The sequence below is a fragment of the Carassius gibelio genome, chromosome B2, assembly GCF_023724105.1.
Source record: "Carassius gibelio isolate Cgi1373 ecotype wild population from Czech Republic chromosome B2, carGib1.2-hapl.c, whole genome shotgun sequence".
Classification (NCBI taxonomy): domain Eukaryota; kingdom Metazoa; phylum Chordata; class Actinopteri; order Cypriniformes; family Cyprinidae; genus Carassius; species Carassius gibelio.
In genome coordinates this window covers 22,246,613-22,258,378 of record NC_068397.1, presented here as the reverse complement: position 1 = coordinate 22,258,378, position 11,766 = coordinate 22,246,613, and the positions used below count along the sequence as shown (strand labels likewise).

At 36.2% G+C, this 11,766-nt stretch overlaps 1 long non-coding RNA gene, 1 pseudogene and 1 gene segment (V, D, J or C); all 3 read left to right on the top strand.

Moving 5' to 3' along the window:
• The first annotated feature begins 545 nt into the window (after nt 1-545).
• Nucleotides 546-11,766, top strand: part of LOC127950636 (T cell receptor alpha variable 5-like) — a 29,797-nt gene continuing 18,576 nt past the window's right edge. Inside the window, 1 exon segment of the V gene segment in view lies at nt 546-772. Coding sequence covers nt 733-772 — 40 coding nt within the window.
• Nucleotides 4,578-5,265, top strand: LOC127951276 (uncharacterized). Its single transcript, XR_008152636.1, has 3 exons — nt 4,578-4,650; nt 4,884-4,962; nt 5,105-5,265. It is a non-coding gene; the product is annotated as an uncharacterized LOC127951276 (long non-coding RNA).
• Nucleotides 9,546-10,144, top strand: LOC127951269 (T cell receptor alpha variable 14/delta variable 4-like; annotated as a pseudogene).

The following is an 11,766-nucleotide window of genomic DNA, read 5'->3' as shown; positions in this document are numbered from 1 at the left end:
TGCACGTTCTTTATTCTGGTACCGTCAGTATCCCGGATCAGCTCCTGAATTCCTTGTAATCATCACATATCGAGCAACAGAAGCTAAGAATTCTGATGTAGATCCCAGATTCACTGCTAAACCCAACAAAGAAAAGCAAAACCATGTGGATCTGGAGATCTCCTCTGCTAAAGTGACTGACTCTGTTTTGTACTACTGTACAAAAACCTGAAACATCTGATAAGACAAATCAGGGAGGACATTTATAAGAGAATAAATATCTTTGAAAATGAGTCAATATGTTTCATACTACACACTCAAAACTTAAAATGTTTAGCACATGCATACAGTTCGAGAAATCACAAATATTTATTTACAGTATTAAGTTGCAAAAACAATATTAAATGTATATAAAATTAAATAATATTATATTCCCTGTAATTGTAAGGATAGCATATAATACTGAGTTACAATAAACAAAACTGTGCTCTTATAAAATATTAAAACATTAATTATCCTCATAATAATAAAAATTACCCCAATAATCATAAATCAATTTTCTGACATATTACTCCCATCCATACTGCATGAAAATCAGGAGAAAACATTAATGATTGTTACAGAATCTTTCTTCTGTTCCCCAGGAGTGAAATGTAAACAGAGAGGAGGGTCTACACAGATCTGACACAATCTAATCAAATCAGACTGGAGTAGAAACAATTCAGTCTTCCAGTGAACACACTGCACTGCACAATGGATGTCTTTTCAGTTTTTCTCTTCTATAGTCTGGCATGTATGTATATTAATATACAAATTATAAATGTTTAATGATTAACTTAAATCAAATGTCATTAAAATGTACCTCTTCTTATTTCAGCTGCTGTCTCTGGAAACATCATCACACCAGATTCTGCTGAGGAGGGTTCAAATGTTACATTATCCTGTAGTTATTCTTCTGCAGATTATCTATTCTGGTACCGTCAGTCCAACGTAGAACATCTCATGCTCATCTTTCATGGTGCAACAAACACCAAAAAGTCTGATGTAGATCCAAGACTCTCAGTTACAGTTTTTTTGGTACATTTCTCGAATCATCCTTGAGATGAATACCTGCAAAAGCCAGTCTCTTGCTCAAAGTCCTTAGTTCATCTCTCAAAAAATAAAGATCTGTGCCAATGAACATGTCAGTGGCATCAGAATGACAAGTCCTTGTGTCATAGTTTATGCATAAGACAGTCAAATTGTTTAGTCATGTTGTCAGTATAACTTGTCAGTTGAAACTGAACCACATCAAAACCACAGTCTGTTATACACAGAAACTAATAAATTATGATGAAACATCTTAATCTGTGTCTAGTGTAAAATATGTAGAAAAAAACATTACATTTAAGCTATTGTATTTATTATATTGTATTTATTGTTATTAATTATGCAATTACAAAAGTTTTTTTTTTTTTTTTTTTTTGCATACCATCGTAACCATTATGATACATCTCTTAAGAAACCATAATGATACCAAAATACTGTAAATACTATAGGAAATTAGTATTAACAAATGAATAAATATTGCCATTTCTGTCTAGATTCTAAACTATGTCCTATGGTAAGCACGTGATTCAAAACTCCTAATTCTGTGGTAAAATCACAGAAAGGTACAACATCTTTTCAGTGTATTTGTAATGTAATGGAATGAATTACTTCTAAACTTGAATCTGTCGAATGAACCTCAGAGCAAAAGTGAAAGTCATGACATTTGCCAACTATTGTAACCCATTCTCAGAATTAGTGCTCTGCATTTAACCCATTCAAGTGCACACTCAAAGAGTGAAGAGCCCAGTTCTTCAGTGAACATTGAAAGAATATGTGTTAAGGACCTGATTTAAATCTGGAAAAAATTTACACATTGAAATATTTAAAACAAGAAACTTTATGACACTAAATAAATAAAACCTTTGAGATACAAAATTATTTTTAGGTCACTAATCATTTGTGACATTGATTGTGGTAACTAGCCTATTATCATAATACAACATGTATAATATCACTGTTAATATTATTGGTTTATTAATCATTCATGTTTTCTATTTATCTTCAGAATCATCTGCTTAATAAATTATCTATACTTTTCTGCAGTTGCAAAGGCAATAACAGGAGAAGCAGCAGATGATATCATCACACAGAAAGCAGGAAGTTCCAGTGTGTTTGAGAGTGAACCTGCAGAGACACAGATCTACAGCTCAGAGCACAGACAACATTAACACACTCCTGATCTGACCTAGTCAACATGGAAAAACACATGTTTTTCATTTTAATTATGATTTCAGGTATAGTTGACCCTTTACATTTTAATTACAGTGGTATTACTACTGCCTTGTATTTTGCTAAGATATTTCGAGATATTATTATTATTATTATCATTTATGTTTGTTTGTTTATTTTAGGTGCAATGACTGCAGACCAGATTTGGCCAAACAAAGATGCTGTTGTCATAAAAGAAGATGAGAATGTGGCCCTCAGCTGCTCATATGAAACAAGCAGCAGTTATGTTAGACTTTACTGGTACAGACAGTATCCTAATAAAGAGCTTCAATATTTAATATATTCTGGACAATCAAATAGTGGAAGGTTTCGTGTGACTAAATCACAATCATCCACTGAACTCACTATTACTGGTGTAACTCTGTCAGATTCAGCTCTCTATTATTGTGCTCTAAGAGTAGGAGCCCAGTGATACAAAGTCTATGTGAAGCTGTACAAAAACTCAAAATTCATTTTTCACTTTGATGGTAAGTCACATCAAACCCACAATCTATTATTCACCTGTGTGTGGTTACTGAAAGGGTAACGAAAGGGAAACAAAATATAGCAGAATAATTCACTACTTCCTTACATCACAGTATACTGTAAAAACTAAAGGTGCCTCAGGTATCCTTTTGAGTACTCCAGGAACCTTAAAATGTATTTTAAGTGCCTCAAAGCTCTTTTTCTCATAATATGGTTCCTGAAGGAACCATTATAGTCTTTGCAGTTCGTGCAGGAACTCAAGGGATCCTTGAAGCACTTTGTTCCCAGTTCTGAGGTTCTGGAGTCACCCTTTCATTACACTGAGACCTCAAAGTGCTCTGAAGGTTCCTGGAGGAACTCACATTTTAAAAAAGGGTTACTGTAAGCTCTGTTAACATTAAAGTGGTTCCTGGAAGATCTCACTTGTAAAAGCCAGCATCTGGAAGAACCAAGAGATTCATGTGACAAAAATGAAATTTGACTGATTATTATTATTATTATTATTAATTACTTTTTAGGAATGTGATGGAACAATGACTTTTGTGGCACTTTCCATGAAAAAAAAAAAAAAAAAAAAAAAACTAAATGTAAAAATCTTCACACTTGTTCCGTCAAAACATAAATAAATAAAATAAAATAACTTAATAACTTAAAATAGTTTTATTGAAATAGGCTAAATGTTAAATCATTTGAAGGTGGATAGTTTACCTTGAAACTTTAAAGCAAACATTAAAAATATGATTGAACTAAATATGACTCATTACGCATTACTTTAATAAAAAAAATATTCTAATTATAACAATCGGTACAATAGTAATATTTAGAGTTGTTTTTTTTTTTTTAATTTGCCTAATAAAATAAGTTTAAATTATTCAGAAATAATTGTTCAGCTGTTGTCAATAAGAAAATGCATGAGGTTTGGACGCGTCCTCGCGCTCCTACTGTTTGTTCGCGCGCGTGCCTGGAAGAGCGATTTCAAATAAAAAGAAGTAACGGCTCCATCCCTCAAAGAGAGTAAGAAACAACCGCTGCGCAAGGTGAGTAAAGACTCCGAAATAAATACACAGATTTATTATTTGTATAGTAATTCCTACACTGACACATTAGACTGTATGTTTTTTTTTTTTTTTGTATGTTTGTTTTAACCATTAATTTAATAGCCGCGATGCTTGCGAGTCTAATGCACTTTGTGGGACGAAATGGAGACTACAAACACAAGGTCACAAACAATAATTATTAGTTTGGTGTACGCATGATGTTTACGTTTATTCATTGTAACTCTTTCGTTTACGTTTGTTAAATAGTTACACATCCATGTTAACGTACGTTACATTTGCACATAACGTACTTAAACTGGTTTTGATAATTATCTCTCCTCAGAAAATCCAGTAACGTTATGACTTCTCTGAAAGTCTCAAAAGCTTCCCAGAGCAGCAATATGTAAGTTAAGTATTTAATTATTTATTTGACATTGAAATAACTGAAATAGTGTTTCAGCTTGACCTAATCCAAAATTATATATGACTATACACTGTTACACTGAACTGAATTAAACAATAAGAAACTACCCATATGTTATTTTTTATTCAGCAGTTAATGAAGAAATGTGGCTCTGTAGTGGACACCTGTGAGGCAGAGGACAGACAGCTGCTGATGTCTGATGCTGACTGACAATAAACAGACCTCTCTGGATGTACCCCATATTTTGCAGGTGTGTAAATAAGTGAACGGTTGCAGACACACACCAGAAACCCTTCTAAAACATTCAATTATTTATAGTTTATTAACAGTTCTTTTTTTTTTTTTTTTTTTTTTTTCTCAGAGTAATTCTAACATTGCCCTTCCTGTAACATGATGATCCTGCTGTCCTGGACTGTATATGATGAGGTAAGTATGAGTTTGTCCATGTGTGTAGACATATGTAGTGTACACACACACATTATAGACACATTGTGTACTTAATTAGTCTACAACCATTAATCAATGCAATAATATGACATAAATAATTCCTGTGGTGTTCCTCATTTTTAAGATAATAAAAAGATACCTGTGCTAAATGAATAAATTTAAATATTTTATTATTTAATTTTATGTAAATCACTCTTTTTTTCAATGAACAGCCTACACATAATCTCAGAACAGCTGTGGTAATAACAGGAGACCCATTAGATGAGAGCGGCACTGCAGACTTTCCTGATGGTGAGGAGCTTCTTGCTGATGAACCTGCCTACATGCGTTCACCTTACTATGAGTAACTGTGTTCTATTCAACATTATATAGAAAAGCAATTAAAAGTTCACTAAAGTGCACAATTTTTCTGGTGTATCTGTTGGTCATTCAGGAGGAGATCATGGACAATTTTCACAAGACTGATGATGTGTTTCAGCTATGTTTGTATCGTAAATCCTCACAATGTTTGTATATATATATATTTTTTTTTTAATTATGTGCATTTATAACACTATACTTTGTATTATATCACATTCATATCAAATTACAGAAAAAAATAGTTAATGCTAATGCAAGGGTGTTTCTAATCCAGAGTGTTTGAGAGGAATGCTAAATTTGACATTGTTCTCGTCTGACTGCTGTTATCAGTTTTTTCCTTTGATTGAAAGTTGTGAAAATGCTATTGTAGAGTTTTTCATTTTGCTATTTGAGTAAATGAGAATGCAAAAATATATTTATGATACTCTCCCATTCACTGCTCTCGAAGTTAACCCAACTATAACAACTTATGCTGCTGAGAAACTGGTTTATTAAGCTAAATACATCTATCTTGAGGCTTATCAATTTCTTGAAATGTCCTGTGTGAATTCTCCCAATCAGTCACCACTATTTAGAACAGGAAAGAATTTGTTACTATTAATTGCATTGTGTCTAAAATTTAAATCATTGTTTTAGGTACATAAAATGGTTTTTTAAAGTTCTAAGATTGAGTCACATTTATTTGTTTCTAATTTTACCAAGGTGTAAATGCTTTTTTTTTGTTGTTGTTGTTTATAGCAGTATTAACACTGATGTTGCCATGAATGGGATTGTGATGTGCAGTATTGTGATTATGGATATTGTTGTTGTTTATCAGTAAACTGTTTTATACGCATTTGTTTTATTTTTAATCATTAAAAAGGTCAATAGCAGGACAAATAAACCAGTGGGGGGGGGGGGGGGGGGCATTAAAGAACTGAAATTAGGGAAATGGTGCCTTGAAGCACCCCAGGTGGTTCCTGGCTATCATAATAAAAGGGTTCCTCCAGGAACCATTGAAAGTTCCTCAGAGAACCACCCCCATTTAGAGCGGTGCCTAGAGGCTCTTCAAAGGGTTCCGCCGGTGTGGCGAAGTGAAGAACCCCAAAAGGTGCCTCCAGGAACCTTTAGTTTTTACAGTATACATTACACTTCTCTTAAAAAAAGAGAGTTTTCCAGTTATAAGTCAAATTTCCTGTATGTCGTGATTCCCAATTTTAATTCTTATGCATTCTGACATTGATCTGAAATGACTGTAATTACAGTTTGTGAATTATGTCAGAATATGTTTGTAATTTAATCGAAATTTAATACAAGGCTGGTTTTGGTCAGGCACAACACTCCAAGATGTGTTATTCCCCAAAAACAATTTTAGTCATTAACAATGCTGAATAAAACACCACTCATCCGGGTACTTTCGTGTCTTTCATATCAGAAAGCTGCACTTTTTGGTTTACTTCAAATGCAATTCATCATCTTGTGCCTCAGTTATCGACTGTATTTACTCTAAAATAATTCAGTATAAATAGCAGTAGTAATATTGTTGAAGTGTTGCCAGAACAAATGGTTTGTACACCATTTGATTTTTGTAATCATAACCAGGAAAGATTTTAAAATGCTCTCTTCTCATTTAATGTAGTTTCATAACAAGGTTCGGGAGAAGCACGTCAGATACTTAACCTAATTAGCACAGGTGGAACCACTCAAGATAATCAACCTTAGGGTATAAATACAGCTGAATCAGCCTAAGTTACCTGTCTCCATTGATGGTTTATCAGCATGCCGGTTCGCTTCGTCTGTCACCTTACCACGGACCCATTTTTCGTACCAATGAAGAGAGCTTCACCGGGGATTTATAAGACCTGCTGCTTTTGCCGGACCCGTGATCTTTCCTACCCAGTCAAACACGACCATTGAGCAGCATTAAGCGTCATCGCGACAGCTGCTCTCCTCGTCAAGCCACAAGTCGTGGCCAATAGACCGTGCAAGCTCCGAGGTCGCTCGCTCGACACAATGATCATGCCGCCCGAGACCGAGCTCTCCTCGAGCTGGAATCCAACCAGCCTGGGCCGCACCCAAGTTCTCACCGCAGCAAGGCTCTCACTTCCCGTCGCGGCTCAGCCTTTCACACCGGCATTCCGGCCGAGTTGCAGTTTGACGCCGCTTCTTCTAGCGGCGCAGACCGCGCGATGTTAACCAACACATTTTCAGGCGAAAACTCTAAAAGCAGGTTCTTCTTCATTGGATTTTACGGCAGTTTGCATCCAAAGTGTTGCATCTAAAAGCAGGTTCGCGGCTAAAGTTTGTTAAATGACGTCATGACGCAGTTCCGTCTTCTACTAGGGTTTTGTGGTGGTTTTGGCAAACCAGCGTAAAGATGCATTACCGCCACCTGCTGATCTGGAGTGTGGAGTGCGCATAGGTTTGGACTACAGATACAAATTATTTACGATTCCTGAACGGTAAAACGTCGAAGTGTTAGCTCATGGACAAACGTTGATAATGTATCTAGTCAGAAAAAATCATGAGCAGAAACATTTTTATTTTGGGTATGTAATTTCTGTCTCCATGCAAAATGGGGGGTGACTGGTACGTTACTGCTATAGTCATGTCCTCAGGTACAATGTCTTGCAAGACTAAACATGCTTCATCGTTTCCAAAACCCTTCTTTTTCCACGGTCCATACAACAACGTAAAAACAGCCTTCCAAACGTATCCGCCCGGGAGACCGCCTAAGAGCCCGGAGGCCAAATGAGAAGAAAATATGCTTTTCCAACAGTAACATAATAATGTGGACAATGCTTGAGGAATTGTCAAATCAGGCAACCAATTGCTAAGCTGTTAACACCGTAGGCTACCCATTCATTTTTTGCTTGCCCCATCAAATGTTACTAACCCTTTTTACTCTTCCCACAGCCAATATCTACAGCAGCCGAAAGCAAGTAGCCTTTCCTGTACCTCCTCACTGCCGCAGCAGTGTCTGCTCCCGCAGGAGCCTTTCCCGTATCTCCCCACTGCCGCAGCAGTGTCTGCTCCCGCAGGAGCCTTTCCTGTACCTCCTCACTGCAGTATCTGCTTTTTCCGTATCTCTCCACTGCCACGCAGGAGCCTTTCCCGTACCTCCTCACTGCCACAGATCTCCCCACTGCCGCAGCAGTGTCTGCTCCCGCAGGAGCCTTTTTTGTATCTCCCCCCTGCCGCAACCGTGTCCACTCCTGCAGGAGCCTTTTCTGAATCTCCCGCATTTGGTCTTGCAGCGAGAACTGTTCTAGTAGAGCTCTTACGTTTTCTCTTTTGTCCAGTGAGCATTGGGTCTCTCAGCGGACACAGTGTGAGAAATCCCCCGGTCAAGCTTTCATTTCCCTCTTTCCCATTTTCTCTTCCGTCCAGTGAGTATTGGGTCTCACAGCGGACGCAGTGTGAGAAAATCTCCCGGTCAAGCTCTCATTATCTCTTTTTCCTGTTTTCTCTTTCTGTCCAGTGAGCATTTGGTCTTACAGCAGACTCGGCGAGAACTTTCCCGGTAGAGCACTTACGTTTTCTCTTTCGTCCAGCGAGCATTGGGTCTCACAGCGGACGCAGTGTGAGAAAATCTCCCGGTCAAGCTCTCATTTCCCTCTTTCCTGTTTTCTCTTTCTGTCCAGCGAGCAATGGTCTCACAGCGGAGAAAGGCACAAACTCGCCTGATCAGTCGCTCCAAATTACAATTGCTTCCTGTTGCAGGCCAGCAGGGCCCGTCAGTCCAGGTTCAGTGAGCCACCATCACGGGCCCACTGGACAAACATTCAGACCCTTTCTTGAGATGCCAGCCCGCCAAACGTGGCACTCATTTGGGGGGGTCTTTAGTTTGGCGGCTGTCCTCCTGCTCTTTAGCTTTTTGGGGGGTACTCTAGGTTCGGGCCATTCCTGAGCTCGGAGCCCCTTCCCCGGACAGCACGCCAAATACGCATTATAATACTTCAGTTAATTATATGTAAGTGTGAACTCGTGAAACATTTTATGTACTAGACTTTATATCACAGGCTTAAACAAACAGCTTTGCTTTTTAAAGAACTAATTAAATATTTCAACTCAAATTAATATTTCATATCCTTATTTGGCAAGTAGCTGTGTAATAAGCCCCACTTTTCACTGGGGTGTTGATCGCCCTCTTGGGGTTTATTCTGTGATAACAACCATCTGGATGGACATTATCACTTTTTTTGTTCAGCTCAGCAAAATATTCTATTTTACCACAAGGAGTCATAATTCATCAGATTATACGGCTGAACCTTATGAAGAATATAAAACTAGAAAGAGAAACACAGACTATACAGTAAGATGAAAACACTTCTGAAAAATTCTCTTAAAGTATTCTCCTTTTTTAACTTTGAGCAACAATGGCAATGTGGGTGATTATTACTTTACTTATAAGTTTGGTAAGAACATTATTTCATTATTTACACTTAATATTTTTGTGAGATATTCAAAGAGTTCTCAGGAAGAGGAGGGGTTTAAAGCACTGATATCTGATGTGATCTTGTTAAACTTCTATTAGCGAGAGCATAAGAAACACACACAATGATGCTCCATTCTGTCATTCTGCTTTCTCTCTTTGCATGTAAGTATTTAGTTTTTTGCATCTAAATTATGTAAAAACTGTATTCCTTTATATTGTATATTGCAAGATTTGATCTCCTCTTGCAGATGCAACATATGGAAATGAAATTAAACCAACCAAAATTTTGGAGTTTGCTGAGGAGGGTTCAAGTGTTACATTATCCTGCAGTTATTCATCTGCATACAATCTTCAATGGTACCGTCAGTATCCTGGATCAGCTCCTCAGTTCATCGTGTTCATCTCAGACAGTGCAAAAGACGATCAGGAGTCTAATGTAGATTCCAGATTCAAGGCTAAAGTCAACAAAGAAAAAAAAGAACAATGTGGATCTGAAGATCTTCTCTGCATCTGTATCAGACTCTGCTCTGTACTACTGTGCTCTGAGGCCCACAGTGACAGGAAACACAAGAAACCTGTACAAAAACCTAACATAACTAAAACTCTACCTTTTACAAATTAGACTGGAGCACATCACAATCTGAGAATGACATTCCCAAAATATTAACTCAGACACGGAGAACAAAAACGGATAAAATTAATTCCAATCTCCATGTTTAAAATAAGTTATAATAACTTTGTAATAGGATACATTAAGAAATAAAATAAAATAAAATAAATGAAAAGTAATGAAAAGAAAAGAAAAGAAACCACATGGCAATATGTACCATATATTCATATTATCTCATTTCGGCATCACTAGCTCCTCCTTTCTTTAAATAACAGATCTCTCATTTACATTTTATCACATGTGTTTCCCTACCTTTTTCATCAATGTACTACTGTACAATATACTACTACAATGTACAATGTACTACTTTAAAACTAAAAAAGTTTTAAAAATGTTAAATTATTTATATAAAATGGGACAAATAATTACACAGTAATGTAATTCGAATTTAAGCAAATTAATAATAATAATAATTATATATATATATAACAGCTGACGAAGCTGTAAAAAAAGACTAATAATAAATAATTATAAATAATCAAATTTAAAATAACAATATTAATGTGTTCTGTTGCAAGTTTACATAACCTACTTGAGCATGTTTTCTCATGGTTTATTGTTGAGCTATGAGGTCCTCACTGATTATTTGTTTCCTTTTTATTTTTGTTTGTTTGTATCTTTTTTTTTATCATTATTGTTATTATTATTTTTTATGAAACATCATACAATGATTATAAGTGTACCTCTGGAAACACATTGTATGGCCCCTTTAAATTAATGTGACTTTTAAAGTATATTAAGCATGCTAATACTACATAAAAAGTCATATAGTTAATGTTTCATGGATTATTATGTGCAACAAATTGTGCTGTTATAATGTGCCACAAGATGGCAGTATTCTCGGAGATTCACTAGGAACTGCAGCAGAGAACAACAGAACTGAATTTGTAGAACTGAACTTGGGTAAAATGTAACTCAGAGAGGAGGGACTCTGTTCACAGATCTGAATCTGACATGATCGAATCGTATCTCAGAGACTTTCATTCTGACTCTTCTCAGAGTGAACACATGTACAATGGATCTTCATTCAGTTATTCTGTTTTGTGCATTAGCAGGTAATTATTTGGTTAATTATTATTAATTTTTTTTTTTGTTTCATTTAAAATATTTCATTAAGAAGAAATGTTTTCTTTTTCAGTTGCAGTCTTTGGGAATGTCATTAAACCAAACAACGCCGATGTTGTTTCTGAGGAAGGTTCAAATGTTACATTATTCTGTAGTCATTCCCCTGCAGCTACAGATAATATCCACTGGTACCGTCAGTATGAAAGATCAAAACCTGAATTTCTTGTACTCACCTTCGGTGGTGCAAAAAATCCTGTGGTGTCTAAGATAGATCCAAGATTCTCAGTTAAGGTTGAACAAAGGGAGAAAATCCAAGTGGAACTGAAGATCTCCTCTGCAAAAGTGTCAGACTCTGCTCTGTACTACTGTGCTCTGGCGCCCACAGTGACAGGAAACACAAGAACACTTTACAAAAACCTGTTACACAGCACTGCATCTACGTCACACATATCCTACCTACATATATGAAATAGTTAGCATATAAGTACTCTTCAAATCAGCAAAAAGTAGTATTACTGTATATACATGGATTGTCATTCACAATATTAAGAGTCATAACAGAAAAGAAGACTAACAAAGATTC